The sequence below is a fragment of the Pleurodeles waltl genome, chromosome 4_1 (assembly GCF_031143425.1).
Source record: "Pleurodeles waltl isolate 20211129_DDA chromosome 4_1, aPleWal1.hap1.20221129, whole genome shotgun sequence".
NCBI classification, from domain to species: Eukaryota; Metazoa; Chordata; class Amphibia; order Caudata; family Salamandridae; genus Pleurodeles; species Pleurodeles waltl.
In genome coordinates this window covers 470,985,962-471,011,964 of record NC_090442.1, presented here as the reverse complement: position 1 = coordinate 471,011,964, position 26,003 = coordinate 470,985,962, and the positions used below count along the sequence as shown (strand labels likewise).

The following is a 26,003-nucleotide window of genomic DNA, read 5'->3' as shown; positions in this document are numbered from 1 at the left end:
CCTTCATACAGCATCTCACCCCTTGGTGAGATTTGTAAAAGAGATCTAAGATCCCCAATGACTTAGTTATCTAATCGGGATGCAGCGATCTAGCAGTGCCAGTCGCTCAGTGGGATACAAAAAGTGACAGGTGGAATACTTGAATTAATCCCAGCCACTGGCGATTATGCAGATTGCATCCTAGTCCCTTTGTTTTTTTGCCCACCATGTACCGCAGACCAGATACTGCCGAATGAAGATCAGCCTTGGTCTTACTCCAGTTGGAACAGCCCAGCCTGAACTGCTAGGCGAAGTCTGCTCTGAACTGGAAGTCCCAGTAGAAAAACAGGAACCAGCAGCAATATTTTGGGTCTAGTAACATATCTACATTTTGGAGCGTCTGGTAATGCTCCATGACTTGCACAGTCCATCTCCAAAGCACTATTACATGTCTGTTTTTGGGAGTGATGGATACATTTCAAGCGGGGAGCTTTGGGGTAAAACCGACTTTCATCTCAACTATACAGGGGGGTGAGGCTACTGGCCTTTCAGGACTCTTCTGTGTTTTTTAAAGTGTGTTGTTTGTTTATTCCTTTTTTTCAGCCAAGCCAGTCTTAACGAAGAGGCTGAGATGTATTATGAAATGGCAGCAGGACTGAGGCCCGATGTAAGTATTTACAAATATTCACAATTATGGCTAATGTGTAGAAATTATTCTCTGGCAAAGGGTAACTGCTTATATAAAGGGAATCTTACTTTGGCAGTGGGGGCTAAACAAAAGCGTATTTAAAAAAAATGTAAAGTAATTCATGTTGCCAGTTCTTTAGTGCATGAGAAGCAATATGGGTAAAAATATTATATCAAATGTACAGCCATCAGCGCTTTGCCGTCTCCCCATTGGGACGCCGTCAAAGGTTGCCTAACCGCACTTGGTAAAGTGTTGCCATGAAAAGTTGTCAAGGTCTGGCGACTTCCCTGATGAGCCCATTGAAAGAATAATTGCCAGCTTATAGATCACACTATTCTCTTCTTGATTTTGTAATTGGAGTGATGCTAGTAGGACTGAACACTTGTCATAAACGAGCTCAACTGCTCCTAAAACTGAGAATGGTTCTGCTGGAAAAAATAGTGACGAGATTAATATTAGTGTAGAATAACTATTGGGTGCTGTGATCGTGTGACTGCTGGAACCACCATGTGCAGCCTGCACATGTAATTAATTCAACTTTGTGGGGGGAGGAGGGAGTGTGAAACAGCCTTCTGTATCTGTAATTTTTAAATTGCTTTTTTTTGTTTACTTAAACTATGGCACCTCCTGCACATCATCAGGATAGCGACACAATTACCATTGTTGTAAAAAATAAAGATCCTTTTACACCCGCCTGCAGTAATTCGAACGAGTTCTGACAGGTAAAGAATCACACTTACCATCCTCATCATCTGGTTTGGGGCTGTCTGTGAGGAGTACAACAGCTACAATTTAACCAACAAATAACCACAAATATCGCTCAATGCATGAAATCTTATAAAAGATTGAGGCAGCGCGAAGTCTGAATTTTAAGAGTTTTTGTCAGATGGTGATTTTCGGTAGTGCTCTTAATACTTTGGTGCCAGCTTTTGATAGCCATAATATGAGTTAAAACCAGAACTTACGAACAATGATACAGGATCATTGCTAATCTCCATTACCTTTGGAATGTTTTCACTCGCTGAGACAGAAGTACTGAATCTGTGCACTAGGTCTCAGCTAACCAGGCCCCAGGGCATGTGCTCTGTCCCCTAAAACATGTTGAAATTGGTTATGCCCCTCATCGTCATATTTACCTTACCTATAAGTCCCTAGCATATGCTATAAAGTGTACCTAGGACCTGTAAGTTAAGTGTCACAAGTGAACTGTAGCATCCATTCTGCCAACAATTGTAGCCTGGGTGTTGCAGTTTTCAAATTCGACCCGTCAAAATAGTTTGTTTTGATAGGCCTAAACCTTCTATTTAAATATTAATAAGTTACATCCAAGTAGGACTTACTGCCCATAAGGCAAGGTGCAAGGCATTTAAAAGTAGGTCATATAAATGTTTTTTTTTTATAAATGTCCTTACAGGGAAAAGAGCCCAAAAGCTGTTTTCACTTCAGCAACTTCGGCTGTTCCATAGGGAAACACTGGGTTGCGTTATTATATTTAACATGCTAAGTTTGATTAGGAAACCGTCAGAAATCAAATTCAAACAGTTTTTTTTAAAATAGTTATTCAAAATCCAAAATCCAATTTAATGGTAAAATCAAATTTGTAATAACTGTTAATGAAAAGGTACGTTTAGAACCTTATTGTCTCTTTCTAAAGCATCTGGAGGCCCAGTTGAATGAGCTCCAGTTATCACCTGGCAGCTCAGTTCTCCCCTCAGTGAGGTGAAAAAACTACCCCCAGAGCAGGACAAAGGCCTTGGCATTTCAGCTCCTCTGGCAGGGTGACCCTCTGTGCTGTGTCCAGGAACTCGATTAACTTCAAAGAGGTCTGCCTTGTCACATGCAGATGTTAGCTGACACCTCATCAGGGTCCTTCTTTATTCCTCCACTGAGGCAGACACAATCCCAGTGGGAGAGGATTTGCCTTCCAGAACTGGTTGAAGTGGCCATAGAAAAGGGGCTGCCCATTTTCCTGGCCACTCTTCTGATTAGTACACAAAGGCTCCAAAGCAGAGGAAAAAGGGTTCTGCCACATTGGATGTAGGTAGAGAGGTGCAGTGTGGGATTGGTCTGTGTGAGGCAGACAGAAATTGCTGCAAAAGTGGGTAGGGTTACACCTGATAACTTTTCCTCTATTGGTCAGGGAGGGGACAGGAGTCTCCTCCACCCACAAGCTAGTGGCAGACATAAATGTGGCACCCCTGGATACCTTCTTCAGAATACTCCGGACCTGTGTAAGAGCAGAAGGAGAACTACATTTGCTGTTTAAGACCTGTGAGGGGATCTGAAGGGCTCGGCCTACTCCTACTTGTACCCAGGTCGAAGAAGTGGAGTTCAGGGGTCAGTTGGCTGACCTTTTAAGCGACCTTTTAAGCTACCTTTTAAGCTACAGGAACACAGAAAGCTGTAAGAAGCCCTCGTCCTGAAGCACTGAGCTGACCAGTTCTAACTGAACCTGCCCTGGACCGTGTTGGTGGCTTCTTTTGGAGTGAGTCTTGACCCCGAGTGCTGTTCCTGAAGTCCTGGGACCCTTGGCTGTGCCAAAGTGTACTCTTCTTAATATCCTAAAAAATGTAGGACTTAGAAATGTTTTGGTCCAAAGAGGCCCAGGACGGAGCAGCTGAGTCAATCCGACAAAGGTGTATTGCCGGTGGGCCTGAGATTAACGTTGCTTCCGCTTCAAGCTTTTCTGCAACATCAAATCCATTTCAATGGGAGATGGCACAGAGAGTATCCAGCCTCCTGGAGCCCTATTTGACTACAGCTTGCAGCCTTGCCCGATAGAGGAATCCAAGCTCCAAAATGTCATTAGGAGGAGGTGCCAAAAGTATCCAGCTGCGGGACCTTCCTTGGGTGTGAATCTTGAATTTTTACCGCTTGGAGCTTTCCTGCCAAAAGTCAACAGCTCCATTTCAAATTTGGTTCCTATATCTGAACCGTGCCTCAATGGGGTCACTTTTAAATCACACCTGTGTAGTGATCTCGCACAATCAGATGATTGTGAATGGAGCTTAACGTTAATTGGTGGTATTTTCATTTCCAACTTTAACAATTAATATCTCTGATTCCCCTTATTGGATTTGTGTCATTTATGTGTCATTTTGAGCTTTAAATTACTCTCTATTTTTATAAGTTGGAGTGGGATTTTTATTGTGTTTTGTTTTCGACTTTGTATCTGTTTTGGGCCTACTAAATGCTTTTCACATTTCCTTAACCTGTTGCGTGTGTTGGATGGCTGGAAGTCGTTCGATGCCACGGTGCTCGTGTGTATCGGATGACTCCCAGCCATCCAAACACAATGCACAGGATATCCCTCTGGTGAGCGCACCAAAGGGTTTTCCTTTTTCAAAAAACAACCTTGGGAGCTGGGGAAGAGCTACCCAGCACACAAGGATGTTTTTGGCTTTTCAGTGAAATGACAATCAGCACACATGGTGCACTGACGTCATTTCACTGAAAAATAAAATTAAATGCACTGATTGCCTCATTTCACTTTCACTGCATCAGTGCTCTTGGGGATATCTCAGTCCACCAAGCACTAAGGCAGATGTGAAAGGTATAATGGGAAAGAGGAGACTCTCACCTTTCCAATGGCACCCCACCCTAATGGATCCCTGCTTGGGGATCGTCGCAGGAGGGCGATTTCCCCAAGCAGGAATCCACTCCACTAGATACCAGGGAGGGGGGAAGGCCCCTTAGACAAGGGTGTTTGCTCCCACTAAGATTTAGGCAAAATTAGACTTTCTACCCACTAGGCATCAGGCACTCTTTTTTTTTTTTTAATACATAGGGGCGGGGCTGCCGTAAATGGGCATGCCAATGAACCCACCTCAAACAAATGTCCACAGTCTTTCTGTCCTACCAGGGGGCAGATAGGGGTACTAATCCCACCCCCTACACCCATTTGGGGGGGGGATTTGGGCTGGGCAGAAAGCCCACTAGACCCCAGGGACTATGTTTTTTGGGTTAGTTTGACTGGGCAGCCCTGGGCAAGGCAATGTGCCCCCCGTCCTCCAAAAAAGTCTTCCTGCCCTCCGGGTTCAGATAGGAATTATTACCCTTGATCTGCCCCCCTAAGAGGAAAGGGGGGACAAGCAGCCCACTAGACACCAGGGAAACATTTTCTTTTTTTAGAAAAGAGGGGTTGCTCCCCAAGTAAATGAGGACAAAGTCTTTTTGCCCCTCTGAGGGCAGATAGGAGATTGCCCACCGGGGCGGGGGGCAGAGCAGGGGTAGATAGCCCACAAGACGCCAGGGAATAAAACAAAATAGAGGTGGGGGACAGCCCACCTCCATGGGCATGATTATGCCCCCACCCCAACTGATGGGGGCAGCAGTCTTTCTGCTCCCCCTGCGGACTAAAGCATCTCATCCCAATGGCAAGCAAGATAACATTTGACTCAATTGGGTGTTGATTTTACATATTGGCCAGGTGAGCTTTGCTAACTCCCAGTATCGTCCCACTTACAATGGTGAACAACTGCGCTTTTGGGGCTTGTGTAGGCTGCCACCTGGAAAAACCTGCCAGACACTTCTGAAAACTAGACTCCAGGGTATTGTGCTTCACATGCACAGTACACCATTTTCTTAGACACAATGACCAGCAAACCTCCAAATTTGCCTGAGGTCATGCATTTTCCCTACATCTCTGTGATGGAAACATCTGGAATCTGCAGGAATCTGCAAAAATCCTGCCACCCAGCATTGCCCCACCTGTGCAGATAAAAACTCTGCCCCACTTGTGTGGCTGGGTCAAGCACCAGTGACAGGAACGCATCCAGCCAAGGTCAAAAGGGATCACCACGCAAGGGCTCACTTTGTCCTTGGTCTGATCCATTTCAGTTGCAGCAATAGGTCCAGCCAAATAAGTGGGGCAGCGGTTTTATCGGCACAGGTGGGACAAAACTGGGTGGTAGGAATTGTGTGGATTCCTGTGGATTCCGGATGTTTCCGTCACAGAAATGTAAGGAAAATTTGTGATTTCAGGTAAAGTTTGAGGTTTGCAGGGCATTGTGAAAAAAAGAAAATGAGGTGCAAATCACACATGTCACTCCACCCTGGATACCCCTAGGTGTCTAGTTTTTAAAAATGGACAGCATGGCTAGGTTCCCCTAGGTGGCGGCTGAGCTAGGGTCCAAAACCTAGAGCTACCGACATCAGAATAAGGGTTAGTTTTCTGTGGAAAAATGAGATGCATCCTTGTTGCGTTCTGGGCCATTTCTTGTCACGGGTACTAGACCTACCTACACAAGTGAGGTACTATTTTTATCGGGAGACTTATAGGAGCATAGAGTATCAGAACAGTTGTTATTACCAATTGAAGTTCACTGCATTTGTGCCTTTCAAATGTAAGCGAGTGTGTAGAAAGATGACATTTTGAAAAATACTTTCCAAATCATACACTAGTACGGGTATCGACAAATTCAGAGATGTAGAAATAACCACTGCTCCTAACCTCTATATCTTGTTCCCATTTCAGAAAAACATACGTTTCCTTAATACACATTTTTCACTCTGCCTATTTCGCTATAAGATTATCTATTCTTAGTACTGAATGAAAACCCATTTTAGGGTGCAGCTCATTTTTTTGCTCTGGGTACTTTGGTTTCTTGGATAACCTACAAACCCCCATGTATCCCTGTGACCGGAAGGGTCTGGCGGATGTAATGGTATATTGTTTTTGTCAGTCTGCAATTGTGACAGAAGGTTACCAATGTAAATTTTGTCACAAATGCCCATTGTTTCCTAGTCAATTTCAATATATTTTGTTTTCAACTGCTATTTTCCATGAGAAAACCTTGAGGGATCTACACATATGCCCTCTTACTGAATTCAGAATTCTGTCTACTTTTCAGAACTCTATAGCTTTTCTGGATAGCCCAGGGGTTTCACCACAAACTGAAAATGGATTGCAAGTGATAACGCGTCCTTCTATGTTAATTTATACACATTAGGACTCGTTTTAGGCCGATGAATCTTTGGACCCAGTGGTGAGACACCGTAAGACGAGGTAACTGATCAATATATCAAGCAATATATCAATAATATTGTCAACATATATCACCACAATATATTTCACTTTAGACATTTGTTTAACCTTCGGCGCAACCATGACCTTGCAGTCATGAATAACCACACCTTATTAAGTTTTGTGAATTTTATTCCCTATTGATTACAATCTAATATCAGATGTATTAATCTCCAACCAAGAAGCAAAGAGCATAGTCACAATGCGGCAACAATGCAAAGATTTCAACAATGCAAAGATCACAAACATAAGATAGTAATATGAAGGTAAACAAATCAAAATGCATAGAACCTCATATATGTCTTAGTTCAGCATAGCACCACGTCAGTCACGTCAGTCAAGGTGAATGCCTCATCTAACCACAAATTAGCATCAGCATGTTGGGCTTCATGCAAAACAATTTAGAACATCAATTTGGAAAACATCTATCTAAGGTCTCTAATAAAAAATACACAGCAGTTGGTACCTAGAAAGAAAAGGCAAATAATTGAATTTCAATAGCAGTAGCATAATTACCCTCCTCGGAATAGGTCAGGATACAGGATCAGTCTTCGTCTTCAGGACATCAGTTAGATCGCCGTAAGTCTATCTAGTCTAAGGGCAGGGGACACTTCCCTCATAAGGAGGAAAATGTAATGGGGCGACTAAGGGTGAGGATGGTTTTATTAAGTCCAAAGTCACCAAACAAAGTGACAGAGTTTCTGGATGCAATCGATATCATTCCCTACCTAATGCTCTTGAGTCTTCTGTGTCATGGGTTTTTATCCCTTTTTCATAATACATTCCCCCAAAATTCTATTGGATAGTCACTATACCCCACTATCTGTAACCTATCAAATTATACATTAAGTAATGCATTTGTCATTTTATGATAATTTATAACATTTTGATTGGTCTTCATAATTGACGTTTTTCGTAGGTGGTACATCCGGGGTTACTTCATTTTCTGGCACACTCTTCGGGTCAAGAGTTCTCTTTTCCGTGGTTCAATGTCCTTGAAAGTGTCCATATTTTGTTGCAAAGCTTATAAATTTTATACTAAAGCAGCTAGCATGCGGATGGGAATATAACTGTTAATGATACAATAAGCGGAGAAAAGAACAATTGCTAGGTCATGGCCTTTTGCGAGTCAGCACACTGAAGAAACAAAAAAATATGCTTTAATATGAGAGCTACACAGCTAGTTTTCGACTCACGCTAACTTAAGGCTTATGGATTCTAATAAATGCAATCTTCGTACGTGTTAACATATTCGATTAATCATAATACAAGCAATTATTTCTTACAGTCGACATTAGTTTATGCATATGATAATTCTCCACGTTTAAAATACGTTTCAATGAATAATATTATTAATGCAGCATTGTTAATATAAGCATTTCACATCTAGATATATAATATTTAAACTACGCTCTCTCAGTCCCTCCTCTGATGATGCTCGTCATCACACAATCTTTCTCTTTGATCTAATTTTTCACCTTGCGCATAATACGCATTTCAACATCTTGCCCTTTATGTGAGCTTTCCCATATTTCATTGAACATTTTCTCTCTTTCACTTTCTTCATTTTGTCGGGCTCTTTTAGTCCAATTTCTTTTTACTTTGTCGTTGATTTTACATGCCCCCCATAATCCTAATAGACAAACCAAAATGATTAATAGACCCATCATAATTTTTGCAAGTACCCCATTCCAAATGTTGGTAAACCAGCTTCCCACTCGGGCAATTCCTTTCCCAAATTTCTCCCAAACACCAGGTTCTTTCAGATCCTTCAAGTCTGTACTATCTCTAGTAAGGCTAGTAAGCATGCTTCTAATTTTCTTACTGTTATCTGGTATGAATGCAAAATGCTTAATGAGTGTCATTGTTGCTCAGACACCTCCACTCTTTGCTAAAAGAATGTCTAAAGCAAGCCGATTTTGAAGAGTCATAGCTCTTTCTGCAGCAAGTTCAGTATCCATCAGGAGTATGGCTCCTGTAAAATATGTCAGCATGTTATCCACTATAGTAGACAACTTTTGAATTTTCATAGAATTCAAGATAACCCCTACTGATGGGATTATAGTTCCAAATATATCACCAATGACAGCCGCCACTGATTCTCGTTTTTGTCTAGAATGTTGCAATTCGGACGTTTTAGGTATTTGTTTTAAGTCATCAATCTGCTATATCTTTGGGAATACTATTCCCAAATAACATGTCCCATACCATCCCTTAGGGAGACGGTAATATGCATTTAGTCCACAGATATAATAAATTCCAGGGATCGCTGGATCTTGTCCATTCAACATAAAGGTCCATTTACTCTGAAACAAAAACACATGCCTGCATTCACTCGTACCCACAAACAAATTATCTTGATCAGATTTTGGTCTATATACGCAGAGCCTACCTACGTGTAATGCATCTATAGCTAGTTTGCCTTGCGTTTTGATTGCAGTATAAGCATAATCATTTGCATATGTACGTTTCTCGAATCCTTTTTCTAATCTTTCTTTCAACGCCTTGAGTCTATCATCTGTGTGATCTAAAAAGCTATTTTCTACCGGTGACAGCAAGCAAGTCAAATTGTTGCGATTTGCATAAGCAGTGCCAAATGTAAATCCTCTAACTATTTTTATATCATGCTCTTTTGCTAATCTATTTAGGAATTCAATCACAGGCACAAAAGAAAACACAACATCCAGGTTTGAATAAAAGTATTGCACATGCTCTTGATTATAGAATCTTGTTAATAGCAAGCTGCAACTAATTCCATAAGTAAGAGGGAGGCTATGATAAGTAACTCCCTCCTGCACAGATGAAGGAATTTTAGTACAAACATAACAATCTTTCGCATCCATAGTTTCCACATACTCATTTAATAAGCGATAGAAGACATTAGTAGAAAGTTCCCCTTTTGCATTAGTTCCCTCATGCATATGCCTTGCATCTTGCTCAAATCTCTCCCACGGTGATAGTTTAGTGGTAGTCTCAGGTTTTGAAGTTGCATTAATAGTTTCTTTCTCTCTCCATGGCATTCCCACAATCACTCCCACAATCATTACTGCACATACAACACCTATTATAAGACCTAACCAACCACACACTTTACTTCCCTTGCTACTATTTCTATTGTAAGCCATGTTTGTATAGAATCAGAATAGCAGATCAATAATCAACTTGATGATAAACTCTTTGCGTATATTACAGCGTCTTCACTCACTCCAGGACCCCCCCCTTTTGTCGATTCCGATTAGCAGCTTGTCGTAATCAGGCTTCTTTTAAAGTCAAGTTCGGTTTAGTGTCACTTCCAGTAGTTTCTAAAGTCTCTTTCTCTTTTCAGCTTTCACGAATTCAATTTTAGCCGAGTTTTCCTTTGAATATCTTCAGGTACCGTAGTATTGGCCTGGTACTTCTCGATCAAAACAAAATGCTAAGAATTCTTGTTGCCATTCAGAGGTTGTAGCATATGCCCATTCAGGACCTGTATATCTTCTGTTCGCTATTCTTTTTCTTTTTAACCTTCGTTCACCTTGTTGTTCTCCTTCACTCAGATCATCTGCTTGTGAAGTATCACTTTCTTCTATTATTGTGTCATTCGATGCCTCTCTTATTTTAGGATGTGACTTGTCTGGCCAATTATCGCCTCTATGTGTCTTGGTTCGATGTTTTCCTTCAGGACGTTGGACAGCACCCTCCTCTTGTGATATGGTGTTTTCTCTTGACGGACCTGCAACTGGTTCAGGAGACTCTGACACGTTTTGATTTGTATCTACAGTTTCTCCTTCTCTTTCATCTTCTGGTTCTATGTTGGGTTCGGACTCTAACCCGTACTCGTCTACTTCTGGGAGAACTTCTCCTTGGCTTAGTTCTCCTGCTGCCTCGACTGAGATAGGAACTCTGTCACCTCTCTCGAACTCATTGACAGTTTGAGGGTCAAGGCTGTTCTCAGTGGGCTCTTCAGTAGTCTCAGTTCCTTCTTGACTGATCTCTGACTCTGAGACTTCTCTTCCTGAAGTTGCTGTACCCGAAACTTCAAGTTCCTCTTCAACAGGACACGTTACCCTTTTTGTGTGACTGGCATGTATCCAGTTGGGAACCCCGGCACACTTCACAGCAGTGGTGGGTGTTAATATTACTTGATACGGCCCCTTCCAACGCGTCTCAAGACCCGATTTTCTCACGTGCTTCTTGACAACCACCCAATCTCCAGCTTGCAGAGAGTGACCTGGTTCGCCATTTGGTGGCAACGTGTTAGCTTCCACCTGGTGAGAAAAAGAGCAAATCACGTCAGCCAAACCTTTGCAGTAATCCAACACCATATCATCTGTAATATTCACTAGTGCATTTGCAGATACCGCTGGTAATCTCATTGCTCTGCCCATGAGGATTTCATGGGGGACAGTCCCGTTTTCTTATCTGGGGTATTTCTCATAGACATCAGTACTAGAGGTAAAGCACCTGGCCATTTCATGTTTGTAGCTGCACACATTTTTGCCATTCTTGATTTTAAAGTACCATTCATCTGTACAACTAGTCCTGATGCTTCAGGGCGATAGCTACAATGCAGCTTTTGTTCAATGTTGAGTGCAGCACACAGAAGTTTAATCACCTCATTGTCGAAGTGTCTCCCCCTATCTGATTCTATAGAAACCGGAAACCCGAATCTTGGTATCAGCTCCCTGAGTAGTAGTTTTGCAACTGTAAGACTGTCATTCCTACGTGTGGGATATGCCTCAATCCAATGACTGAAAACACACACAATCACCAACACGTACTTCAATCCTCCACAAACAGGCATTTCGATAAAATCCATTTGCATTTTGTTGAATGGACCTCCAGCTCTCCCAATGTGGCTCAAAGTTACCACAGTCCCTTTTCCAGCATTCATCTGTTGACAGATGACGCACCTGTGGCAAGTGACTTCTACGGCATGTCTAAATTTTGGATTGAACCAATCAATCTTAAAGGACCTGATCATGGCATCTCTTCCCAGATGTGCCTGGCCATGATAGAGCCGGGCAAACTGAGATAAAAGACTATTTGGCAGAACCAATTTTCCCTCTTCTGAAACCCATAGATCATCTGCTCTTTGTACACATTGCATTCTCTGCCAGGAACGTTTCTCTTCTTTGCTAGCACGACTTTGTAATGTTTTCAGATCGTCTAAGGTATCAACCACTCGTAATGCTAGATTTAAACTTGTGTCGTTTTCAGTTTGTGGTAACAATTCCCACTGCTCTTTAAACGATATACAGTTCAATGCACAAAATCTTGCGACTTGATCTGCATAGCTGTTTCCCATAGACACAAAATCTTGTGATCTGGTGTGAGCACTGCACTTCACCACGGCAACTTCGAGAGGTAACTGAATCGCATGTAACAAATCTCTTATTTGTTCACCGTTTTTCACAGGAGAACCAGAGGAGGTCATGAAACCCCTCTGTGACCATAGTTGGCCAAAATCATGCACAATTCCAAATCCATATCTGCTGTCAGTATAGATAGTGACTTTCAAATTTACAGCTGCGTGGCAGGCCTTAGTAAGAGCTATTAATTCTGCCACTTGTGCAGAAAACACTTTCTCGAGCCAGGAGGCTTCGACAATGCCAGTTATGGTACATACTGCGTAACCCGCTCTCAATGTTCCTGCTGAATCTCTTAGACAGGACCCATCAACAAACATAATGCAATCGTTTTCTTTTAACTGGGTATCCTGTATGTCTGGGCGAGGTTTGGTACAGAGCTCAGTCACCTCAAGACAATCATGTTCAAATTCTTCCCCATCTTTGATTTCAGTATTTTCATTGGGAAGTAAGGTTGCCGGGTTCAGCACAGTGCATCTCTTTAGTGTGACATTTGGTGACCCCAGTATAATCGTCTCATATCTAGTGAGACGTGCATTTGTCATGTGTTGTGTCTTAGTTCGTGTCAACAGAATTTCAACTGAATGTGGAACCATTACTGTCAGAGGGTATCCCATGACTATGCCTTCACATTGTGAAAGGCTTTGACCAACTGCTGCAACTGCCCGCAAACAACCCTGTAAGGCTGCTGCGACAGGGTCCAAGGTAGCTGAAAAATATGCTACAGGGCGATTTGCATCTCCGTGGACCTGTGTTAAAACAGACAAAGAACAAGCATCACGTTCATGACAAAACAACAGAAAAGGTTTTTCATAGTCAGACATTCCTAATGCTGGTGCCCTGCACATGCATTCTTTTAATTCTACAAATGATTCAAGCTCCTCTTTTGTCAAAGTTATTGTGTATGGCTCATCCTTGACTTCTTTTCCTGTCAATTTTATTAAAGGCTTTGAGATGATTGAGAAGTTGGGTATCCACTGACGACAGTAGCCTACCATTCCCAAAAACATCCTGACATCTCTTTTTGTTGTTGGGGTATTCATCTGCAAAACAGCTGTTATTCTTTCCTTTGATATTCTCCGAGACCCTTTCTCAATCAAATGTCCCAAATACTTCACTTCTTTTTGACAGTATTGTAACTTTTTGGGTGACACCTTGTATCCATTCTTTCCCAAATGATTCAATAATGCAATGGTATCATATTTACAACTGTCTCTGGTTTTGGATGCAATTTGCAAATCATCAATGTACTGCACAAGAGTCGAATTAAAAGGCAGCACAAGAGGTTCCAAATCCTTTTTCAATATCTTATTGAAGATGGATGGTGACTCAGAAAACCCTTGAGGAATTCTGCACCAAGTGTACACCTTATCCAGGAATTTGAAACTGAACAAAAATTGGCTGTCTTCATGAAGAGGTATCGAAAAGAATGCTTGTGATAGGTCTACCGCAGTAAACCATTCAGCATCACAAGGAACCTGGAACATTATTACCGCTGGGTTAGGTACCACAGGGCAGCATTTTATCACAATTTCGTTTATTTTCCTCAAATCCTGCACAATTCGAACTTTTCCACAGGGCTTCTTTAAACCCATTATGGGAGAGTTACACGGACTGCTCAAGACTTCTTTCAGGACTCCCTGTCTGAGAAAATCTGCAATTATTTGTGACACCTCAATGAGGACGTCTTGGGTCATGTGGTGTTGTGATACTTGTGGGAACACTGCATTCGGCTTTATCTGACCCTTGACTGGTTCTACTCCTTTTATCAATCCTACTTCTTTCCCAGTCAAATCCCACACTTTCTCTGTTACGGTCCTTTGTAGTTCAACAGGTAGGTCGATCAAAGTATGCATTGGGAACAAAGTAATCAAAGGGTAGTCTTCATTTGTTTCTGCTTCTTCCTCTACAAATTGACTCTCATCTCCCTCATCGTCACTATTTGTCTGTACTTCTATTCCATCGTTGGAACAGGTAATTGAGCATTTTGTCTTACACAGCAAGTCCCTTCCTAGTAAGGATACTGGACTTGAATCGCATACAACAAATCTATGCAGCCCTTGAAAGTTGCCAATTTCAACCTGCACCGGATCAGTAATCGGATTAGTTAGGTACTGATTTGCCACACCAACCACTCGTATAGTACGCCCTGAGAGAGGTAATCTCAGGACTTCGTCGCTTCGAACTGTAGAGCGTGTAGCTCCTGAGTCGACCAAAAATGAAACCTTATAGCCCATTACTTTTCCCTCTACGTACGGGCCTCTCTGATCCACCTCTAGAGATGCTGCAAGCCTGCACTCTTCACTGTCTGAGCTGTCATCTGACCAATCTTTATTCATGCCATTTTCACCTCGTAATGGGAATTGTTGCACAGTGTTATTTTGATTGGTTACCTGGCCTGTGACCTGCTGAGGAAGCATCACCTGTTGCTGTCCCATCGGAGCCATTGGTAATTGCATTTGCTGTCTAGGCACCATAGGAATCTGCTGTTGTACTGGTTGCATTTGTACTGACTGAAAACATGGCATTTGCATCTGTTGCATGGGCTGTACCCCTTGCATTTGTAAAAAATTATTCTGAAAATTCAGGTTTTGATGTCTCACTTTTGGACCTCGTGAATTTTGTAATGTACCAACATTAATGCTCTGCTGAACTGCACCATCCTGCACCATATTCGGGCACTCCCGTTTCCAATGCCCCACGCCCCCACACGCGGGACATGGTGACATCTTTTTCACTCCTTGACCATCATTTTGAACAACAACATTATTCATGTCCGAACCACGGTTCGCAAACCCTCGACCTCTGCCTCTCGGCTGTGCCTGAAACACACCATTCATTTGCGGTTGTTGCTGTGTCATTTGCTGAACTCCATTTCCCTGTATTCCAGCTTGTGCAGCCCTTATCTGCATCACCATCACTTTTTCCTTCAACTTTTTCTGCTTCAACTCAATCTCATCACTACAGTTTTTCGCCTACTCAACACCTCATCAATCGGTTTAGCTTGCCAACAAATCAAATGATTCTTAATCATCTGGCTAACCTCTGGTCTCAGCCCTTCAACGAATCTAAACACAAGGTGATTCATGTCCTTCGGTTCGATAGTCTCAGTACCACTGTAATGTTTGAACGCTTTCAATAATCTCTCGTAATATGCATGTATTGACTCCTTAACCTCCTGAGAGGGCCGGTCGATTTTCTGCCAATCGGTCACCTTCGGCGACACCTTTAGTTTCAAGAACTCAATTACTTTATAATATTTCATCACCTCTTCTGAAGGTGCTCCAGTCACCTTATCTCTTGCCGGCTCCTTCGTGGGCCAATCTACCCCTCTCTTGCACTCGAGCCACAAATCTGGTGGAACAATGATCTCAAACAAAGTATTCAGATCTTCCCAGAGACACTTTGCAAGCTTCACAAACCTGTCCGTTTGTTGATACCACTCGATCGGCTTCTCTCTTAGCCTAGGATAATCATTCGTAAAGGATAAAATGTCTCCTCTAGTCCATGGTACATGCACTAAAACACCGCCAGCTGTCTCTCTCATAGGCAGTATTTTTACTGAATCCAGATTAGGTGAGGTCCTAGCTTGATTAGACCCTGGACTGTCTCCCTTTCCCTTATCTCTTTTCTTTGCCCATCTGCCTTCCCATTGCTCCAATGCACCCCAAATTTGTGCACTTTGCAACAGTTCTCTCAGATGTGCCCTCATTCCTGCAGATCTCATGTGTTCAAAATCTTTGGAGTCAAAATCTAATCTGTAACTTCTTTTCAAATGCTTAGTGTTTCCGCTATCAATATTATATTTATCCGCTAGGTTTGTCAATCTCTGATGTACTTTGCCTACTTCCTTAGTAATTTTGGGACACAGGTATCTTAATTCTGTTTCTGTGTATGACTCCAATCTATTTACTCCCATTGTCCCTTCTACTAACTCAGCAGCTTCTGCTCCTAATCGTACAAGGCTCAGGTATTCGTCTTGTTTCTCTTTCTCAGGTTCAACTGTGGTCACTGTAGTCTTTTGTGAGGTACAAGTTTTCTCTAACCACTCATTTAACTGTTTTACTGTAAAACCCTGCAATGAAATGTTCCCTGCATGTATCATTGGAGAGTGTCAGGTATTTGTACTCATGGTTTGGGGAGTTAAAACTCCCAACCCTGCTTGACGCATCGCTTTGAGAGGTGCCCCTACTGGACTAAGGTCCATTAAGGATCTCAGTGGCTCATTTACTTGTTCTCCCGGGGCCATTATCTGTGGAGTTCTCATAGGCCCTCCTCTTATCGCTTCCTGAGTCATAACTCCCTGATCACACATCCCTGATTTACCTTGTGCATACAATGGTACGGGGGGACCAACAGTAATGGGTAATGATATGGCGGCAGGTGCCTGACCTGGACCCAAACTTCTTGGGGCCTCAACACCATAGGTCTGCTCTAGTGTACCCGGTACAGGTACTAACGGTGGTCCCGCTACAGGGTTATACCCTGGTATCAACTGTGGTGGTTGAGACATTAGCTTCGGAGTCGATTCAATCTGTATTAACTTTGGCTTTGTGTATATCGGGTCTGGCGGCACTATCAAGTTTGTAGTAGTCTCAAGCACTGGAACATCAGGGTAGATTCTCTTTATCTGCGGTGGAGGCTGCAACTGTATCGGCAAGTCTGGTGCAGTGGGTACACTGACACCATTCTGTATCAAAACTGTATCGCTAGTCTGTACCATATCAGTAACTCCCTTCTCCTGCGTCTGGTTCCCAGGATCCAAGCTAGTGCTTGGAGCGCTGTCGCTCACCGCATACGGTGGCGGGCGATCGTGTAACAATCTATCCATAAATTCCTCATCATCTGAATCATCTGAATCATCTTCCTCTTCCCAGGACCTTTTATTTTCTTTAGTTTTGCCTGAATCTTTGTCGGTTTTACAAGAGGCTTTCTTTCCCTGTGTCTCTTCTCCCTGGGTTATTGCTGGGAATAACTTCAACCCATCTACGATTCCCCTTCTCCACATTTTGCTCTCGTTGTCCCACCTAGCCTCTTCATATGATTTTTCTGCCCTTCTCAGCCTTCTCTGAAACCTTTCTTGTCTATGTTTGAGGGCCATCAAGTCCGAAATCGCCAAAGCCTCGTATTGTGCCGGTCTCGGAGGTGGCTTCTGTGTACTTAACAGCCACCTCAGATTTTCTAGTACCTTTGGATTAAACGTCCCATGCTCTGGAAACGCTAAACACCCTTCTTTTTCTGTTAATTTGCGCCACTGTTTCATCCATAAACAAGGTGCAACAACTTTCTCTTCCATAACCGTGTAAGCCGGAGTACCCTCAGGTGGTGTGGGTTCTCCATCGGTTGCAACAATATACACATCTCCCTTTAGAGCGCTTTTGAATGCTTTGACAAAATTCATTTTTGCGATTCTCTTATTTTATATTTGATCAGAAATGGCTTAGTTCCCAGGACACTCTTCACCCACCCTTTCTCAACCTATTGCCTCTCACGGACGGCAGCCAATCCGTGCGCGACCCCTCTCGACGTCTGACCTATCTCAGCGCGGCACCACTGACGTCACACTCACACACACACAGCAGCTGACAAAGTCTTGCGGCTTGTCCGCTCCTCACTGACCCTTACAACTCACACAAACTAATGCAAATTATTGCGAGCACCTTAAAATGACAACACAAATCTGCCGGTTTACTACAGGAAGGGTAACACATTCGCTTCAGAACTTTACAGAGATTTCACTTGAAGCCTCGGCCACTCCTCTCTCCTTCTCAGTTCCCTCATACGCAAGCAGAATTCGACCCGCAAATTCTACTCTCGACTTGTCAATGACTCCTTCTAGTGCACTTTAGAATTTGTCAAATCTCCATCGAAGGTTTCATTCATACGTTACAACTCAAACTCGACTTGCCAACCACGCCCGATTGACCTATTAAACCGTACAGATTACAACATGAACCACATTTATCATCATACTCCGGAGTCTTAGACCTCGACTGGTCCGTACACAACAACCAACCACGTGGATAATTTTGAGCAACAAGCGCTACATTCACATGAAGTACACCAACTTCCCTACTCTCATACTGTGGAGTACGTCCACTCCTGCTAAACAACACTTAATTTGGCCTAAATACACACAAACTTTTCACAACCACCTGCAAGATGCATAAGCTTAGGCAAGCGCAAAGACCCTAACCACGCACACTATGGCGCTGAGAACATTCCCAACTCATTTAGGCAGGCTCCGAGATCCCGGGAAAGCCATGGCGAACTTAGCAACCCATCATATCTCCAAATTGCATTATCACAGAAAAACAAATTAAACAATGAGACTCCGTCCTAGGGCCCCCAAGGGCCAAACCGTCGCTCTGCTACCAGAACTGATAACGCGTCCTTCTATGTTAATTTATACACATTAGGACTCGTTTTAGGCCGATGAATCTTTGGACCCAGTGGTGAGACACCGTAAGACGAGGTAACTGATCAATATATCAAGCAATATATCAATAATATTGTCAACATATATCACCACAATATATTTCACTTTAGACATTTGTTAAACCTTTGGCGCAACCATGACCTTTCAGTCATGAATAACCACACCTTATTAAGTTTTGTGAATTTTATTCCCTATTGATTACAATCTAATAGCAGATGTATTAATCTCAAACCAAGAAGCAAAGAGCATAGTCACAATGCGGCAACAATGCAAAGATTTCAACAATGCAAAGATCACAAACATAAGATAGTAATATGAAGGTAAACAAATCAAAATGCATAGAACCTCATATATGTCTTAGTTCAGCATAGCACCACGTCAGTAACGTCAGTCAAGGTGAATGCCTCATCTAACCACAAATTAGCATCAGCATGTTGGGCTTCATGCAAAACAATTTAGAACATCAATTTGGAAAACATCTATCTAAGGTCTCTAATCAAAAATACACAGCAGTTGGTACCTAGAAAGAAAAGGCAAATAAATGAATTTCAATAGCAGCAGCATAATTACCCTCCTCGGAATATGTCAGCATACAGGATCAGTCTTCGTCTTCAGGACATCAGTTAGATCGCCGTCAGTCTATCTAGTCTAAGGACAGGGGACACTTCCCTCATAAGGAGGAAATGTAATGGGGCGACTAAGGGTGAGGATGGTTTTATTAAGTCTCAAGTCACCAAACAAAGTGACAGAGTTTCTGGATGCGAGCGATATCATTCCCTACCTAATGCTCTCGAGTCTCCTGTGTCATGGGTTTTTATCCCTTTTTAATAATACATTCCCCCAAAATTCTATTGGATAGTCACTTTACCCCACTATCTGTAACCTATCAAATTATACATTAAGTAATGCATTTGTCATTTTATGATAATTTATAACATTTTGATTGGTCTTCATAATTGACGTTTTTCGTAGGTGGTACATCCGGGGTTACTTCATTTTCTGGCACACTCTTCGGGTCAAGAGTTCTCTTTTCCGTGGTTCAATGTCCTTGAAAGTGTCCATATTTTGTTGCAAAGCTTATAAATTTTATACTAAAGCAGCTAGCATGCGGATGGGAATATAACTGTTAATGATACAATAAGCGGAGAAAAGAACAATTGCTAGGTCATGGCCTTTTGCGAGTCAGCACACTGAAGAAACAAAAAAATATGCTTTAATATAAGAGCTACACAGCTAGTTTTCGACTCACTCTAACTTAAGGCTTATGGATTCTAATAAATGCAATCTTCGTACGTGTTAACATATTCGATTAATCATAATACAAGCAATTATTTCTTACAGTCGACATTAGTTTATGCATATGATAATTCTCCACGTTTAAAATACGTTTCAATGAATAATATTATTAATGCAGCATTGTTAATATAAGCATTTCACATCTAGATATATAATATTTAAACTACGCTCTCTCACAAGCACAAAATGTAGGGAAAATAGGCTACCTCTTAGAAAAATACAACTGTGGCACAAAATGCTTCCTATAATTACTTCCACAGGACTTCTGATACCATAAGGACCAGCATCCAGAGGAGCTGCAACATGCGTGGAGAGGGATGGGGCAAAAACATCACCATGCTTATAGCGCGCCCATCCTCCTCCAGCACAAGACGCGCTCAGGCCATGCCCTGGTCAATGGCATACCCGTCCAAGACCGACTGAGGCTGGGCCACCTTCCTAACTCCTATAAACCGGGGTAATGAAGCGAGATTGTCCTATGGTTGGCCCAGTAGCTCCTGGGTAGTAACTGACTAAAATATGCTGGAGGCGGAAGTAGAAGCTGTTTTCTTTTTTTTTTTACCCCGCTGGGGTTGGTCCATGCTCCTAGTGTGTGCATCCCCTACAAATCTCTTCTCTTTGTGTCCATTATATCAATATTTGGGCCATAATGGTAAAAAGGAAAATGCCTATGGTTGAAATTGAAATAACTACCCCCGCAAATTACACTGCCATAGACCGTATGTTTGAGAGGGCCATAGGGCTTGTTACCACTGAAATAGAGCTGTCAGAGAGATTATCATTGAACCATGGCACCGCTTTACCTGATGCCATTACGGAAACGGACAACATACATACATCTATTATTGACCCTTGCTCTGAGACCAGTCTTAAACCTGTCACCACTCTGAACAACCCCACATGCCTCCCTGCTACATGCCCCCCGGTAATAGAAACAAATAATGTAGGCCCAGATCCTGGCCCAAAGCCTAATTAGAAGCTCAAGGGACAAGCAGGAGCAACAATGTTAATGGCCCTCAAAGATCTCTTAAAGCCCACAAAGAAGCAAGTGCCAGAAGCGGTAGGGTCGCAAAACATTTCTATTGATTCTCTGCCATCTGCTGTAGGAGGCGTGGAATTACCACCTGTTAACCAGCACATCCTGAACACTATTGCCAAAAGTTGTTTTGATCATTTTAAGACCGTAATAATTGAGTTTTCTCCTCTCCTGGCCCCCCTTGTCACTATGGAAGCTCAAATCGTGGCGCTAGCAAACCATTTGGCATTAAACACAAAGACAATTACACAGAAAGCTAAAGTACATGTATGGGAGGATGTGATTCTAGCACATGAGGAACAGAATATTCAAGTTTCCAAGACCTCAGACCATGTGACTAACCTACCCCATACATCCACTATACCTAATGACTCTAGTAATTGACAGGCCCAACCAAGTGGGATGTCCACAGCTGGTATGGAGTCCCGAACAACGGGCCTGTCAGGGCCTATACCACAGGGGACACTATTATTAACTATCCACCTAATGTCACGGGTCACCCCTACTTTCTCCACCCTCAATTACCTTCTGAATGTGCTCCCTATACTATTATACTTAAGGATGCCCCTGTGCAACTTCCATCTGGAACAAAACAACGACCCCAACACCACCACCCTGCTCGACAACCTCGCCAACCTCGGCCTCAAACAACTGGTGAACACTGCCACCCACATCGCCGGACACACACTCGACCCTATCTTCTCCGCCAGCAAACACGTCTTCTTCAGCCACGCCTCCGCCCTTCATTGGACCGACCACAGCTGCGTCCACTTCACATTCCGACGCGAGACCCGCCACCTCCGCACTCAACCCATCCCTCGCCGACAGTGGAACAAGATCCCTGAAGAGCAACTGTTCGCCGCACTCGCCACCAACCAACCCACCCTCACCACCGACCCCAACGTCGCAGCCCTCAACCTCACAAACTGGATCTCCAACTGCGCAGACAACCTTGTTCCCCTCAAACGCTCGCAGCGACAGAACAACACCAAGAAACCCCTCTGGTTCTCTGACACCCTCAAAGAATCAAAGAAAACTTGTCGCGCACTTGAGAAAGCCTGGCGCAAGGACCGCACCGCTGACAACATGACCGCCCTCAAGAACGCTACCCGCAAACACCACCACCTGATCCGCACTGCCAAAAGGAATTTTTTCACCGACAGACTGGACAAAAACAGCCACAACAGCAGAGAACTCTTCAGCATCGTCAAGGAGTTCTCCAACCCCAGCGCCAACGCCAACGCCGTCACGCCCTCACAGGATCTATGCGAATCCCTCGCCACTTTCTTCCATCGCAAGATCAGCGACCTCCACGACAGCTTCGGACACCAGACCCAACCTAACACCACCGAACCCACATCCCCGACCATCACCCTCAACAACTGGACCCACATCAGCACGGAAGAAACCAAATCCATCATGAACTCTATCCACTCCGGCGCCCCTTCGGACCCCTGCCCGCACTTCATCTTTAACAAAGCCGACAACATCATCGCCCCGCACCTCCAGACCGTCATCAACTCTTCTTTTTCTTCTGCTACCTTCCCCGAATGCTGGAAACACGCCGAAGTCAACGCCCTACTAAAGAAACCTACGGCTGACCCGAGCGACCTGAAAAACTTCCGCCCCATCTCCCTTCTGCCTTTCCCAGCCAAAGTATTAGAGAAGACCGTCAACAAACAGCTGACCACCTTCCTGGAAGACAACAACCTGCTCGACCCCTCACAGACCGGATTCCGAACCAACCACAGCACTGAAACCGCCCTCATCTCAGTCACAGACGACATCAGAACCCTGATGGACAACGGTGAAACAGTCGCCCTCATTCTTCTTGACCTCTCGGCTGCCTTTGACACCGTCTGTCACCGTACCCTAATCACCCGCCTCCGCTCCACCGGGATCCAAGACCAGGCCCTGGACTGGATCGCCTCCTTCCTCGTAAACCGCTCCCAAAGAGTCTACCTCCCTCCGTTTCGCTCAGAACCCACTGAGATCATCTGCGGCGTACCTCAAGGCTCATCACTCAGCCCGACACTCTTCAATGTCTACATGAGCCCCCTCGCTAACATCGTACGCAAGCACGACATCATCATCACCTCCTACGCCGACGACACCCAACTTATACTCTCCCTCACCAAGGACCCCGCCAGCGCCAAGACCAACCTACAAGAGGGTATGAAGGACGTCGCAGATTGGATGAGGCTCAGCCGCCTAAAGCTGAACTCTGAAAAAACTGAAGTCCTCATCCTCGGCAACACCCCGTCCGCCTGGGACGACTCCTGGTGGCCCACGGCCCTCGGCACCGCACCGACCCCCGCAGACCACGCCCGCAACCTCGGCTTCATCTTGGACCCCCTTCTCACCATGACCAAGCAAGTCAACGCCGTGTCCTCCGCCTGCTTCCTCACCCTCCGCATGCTCCGCAAGATCTTCCGCTGGATCCCCGCCGACACCAGAAAAACCGTGACCCACGCCCTCGTCACGAGCCGCCTGGACTACGGCAACACCCTCTACGCTGGGACCACCGCCAAACTCCAAAATCGCCTGCAACGCATTCAAAACACCTCAGCCCGCCTCATCCTCGACGTACCCCGCAACAGCCACATCTCCGCACACCTGAGACACCTGCATTGGCTCCCAGTCAGCAAAAGGATCACCTTCCGACTTCTCACCCACGCACACAAAGCCCTCCACGACAAGGGACCGGAATACCTCAACAGACGGCTCAACTTCTACGTCCCCACCCGCCCCCTCCGCTCCTCTGGCCTCGCACTCGCCGCCGTCCCTCGCATCCGACGCTCTACGGCGGGTGGGAGATCTTTCTCCTTCCTGGCGGCCAAGACCTGGAACTCCCTCCCCACCAGCCTCAGGACCACCCAGGACCACTCCGCTTTCCGGAGACTCCTAAAGACCTGGCTGTTCGAGCAGCGATAACCACCCCCTTTGTCCCTAGCGCCTTGAGACCCGCACGGGTGAGTAGCGCGCTTTATAAATGCTAATGATTTGATTTGATTTGCTATCCCCATAACACAGGGAAGATTACATGGCCCTGAAAAATAAGTCACTGTTTTGGCTTAAATCCAACTCTGGCTGAAAGGGGGACTTTTCCCAGGAAGTTATGCATGTGAGAAGGGTGGCTTGTTGTGGCACACACCAGAAGGAGTCGCCGAGGTACTGTTATAATCAATTTTAGGAGTCCTGGGACTGCCGCCTAATTATTACAGCAACTTTCCCAGTAAAACACCCTTCTTTGAGCAAGATAAGTGAGTTCCCACTAAGGTACTTTTGTCGATCAAATGTTTCCCCATGTATAGTGTGAAGACCCTCAATTTCTTCACCTACCACCCTGACAATGGGGTGGGATCAAGCACTAATTTAGCCACAGGATCGACATCATCCATCCCTGCTCATGACATCAAACAGATTTGCCCCTTTGTCTGGTTTAGACAAGCAGGATTGCCGGAAGGAATCTATAGGGTTATACTTTTGCCCCATGGTTCTAGCAATCCAAGAGAGCAAAAGCTGTGAGAGGGGAGGCGTGGTGGAAGTGAGCAAAGCAAACTGCTTTTTGGAAATGATTACAGGAGTGAGAGAGAAATTGGGGAATGGCAGTTGGTTAAGCATAATCAATTCCACCCACTTAATCTGTTTACAAGAAACCTGGCTGATGGATGGTTTTTATATAGACGGTTTTGCCGCTATTTATACCCCTGCTATTCCGTCAGATAGTGGTAGAGCCAAGGGAGGTTTAGTGGCCCTCATCTCTACATTAGCCCCTATCACCATGAAGAAATCCTTTAGTAGCTACCCATATTACCAATTGGTTTATTTACTTATACATCATAAATATGAAATGATTTTGATTAATTTCTATGTTTTTTAACAAGATGCTAAGTACAGTTGTGGTAGGGCTAAGGAAGGATCCGGAACAGTTTGAGAAGTATGCTGGTGTGAATAATATGGTAATTTGGGTTGGGGACTTCAGTACGGGTAAATGCCATCACTCATGCAGTTCCGTTTGTGGCTATCAAGACTGCCATGGAAGAGATTTATTGCAATTCCCACATGCATTTATTGCATTTCTCCATGGTGAATTATCAAATTAAACCATGCAAGTTAAAAATGGAGTTGACTGAACAGGATAAGGAGGTTTCTAGCATTTTGCAACCTACCTTTCATAGAAATGGGCGCTATTCTATAATTGATCACATAATTATTTCTGTGAATGTATCAAATTGGGATAGATCACTTAAGCTAGAGCCATCTACCCTTGGTGATCATTCATTTCTTAAGTCCACTCTTAACATTATGTGTGACCAACTGAAGAGTTTGAAAGCATCACTCCCTATTGAAACCAAGGGTAAAACTGGCATCAGCCTGAAGTGGGCAGGTATTTGTGGTGTAAGGTTTCTAGACATTATAGTAAAGGGAAATCAAGAAGCTTTCAACATTTGCATCAAATGGGGTGTGAATTACGAAACTCTTTTGATCGCCTTTCAAAAAATCATTGCAGCCATTGCAGACAGTCTATGAGCACCTTATAAGGAATCACGTAGTATAGGTAAAGCCCACTGATGGTTCAATAAACATTGCAAAAGAGCGAACCAGAACTTAAGAAAAGCCCTAAAAAAATCCCCTAAGGATAAGGATGAGATTAAGGAGCTAAGAAGGACTTATAAAGTAGCATTAATGGTTAGGAAGAAAGAACTACAAGAAAAGGCATGGGAAAACTTAGAACGTGGTGCTGAAACAGGAGATATCACTCTGTTCTGGAAGGCCGTTAACTCTGTCTTTTTAAAGGATAACCTCTACCATACTGTGGAGATGATGGTGACTCCAGGAGTTTGGACTAGCCACTTCGGAGGGATCTTCAACCCAAACAACTTAGAAATTGGCCCAAGTGCTGATAGCCTCGCCATTAATATCCCCAAAAACGATAAGCTTGGAAGAAATTGCCTTAGAAAGTACTGCCACTGGGAATTCGCCAGGACCTGATGGGTTCCCAGTTGATGTTTTTAAGTCCCATACGCTTTGGGAGCACATGTTAACTCCTCACGTTTTTAATGCAATAGCTGAAGGATATTTCACCCCTCCCCCAAACATGAAGCGAGAGTATCATCATACCCATTTAAAAAAAAAAAAAAAAAAAAAAAGACAGAGGGGACGCAGATTGCTACCACTCAATATCTTTA

General features: G+C 43.8%; 1 protein-coding gene across 1 annotated transcript in view; it reads left to right on the top strand.

The window, feature by feature from the left end:
- TMTC2 (transmembrane O-mannosyltransferase targeting cadherins 2) overlaps nt 1-26,003 on the top strand; it is a 585,628-nt gene that overhangs the window by 471,549 nt on the left and 88,076 nt on the right. The window contains exon 11 of the mRNA XM_069228756.1: nt 583-646. Coding sequence (XP_069084857.1) covers nt 583-646 — 64 coding nt within the window. The remainder of the gene's footprint in view (nt 1-582; nt 647-26,003) is intronic.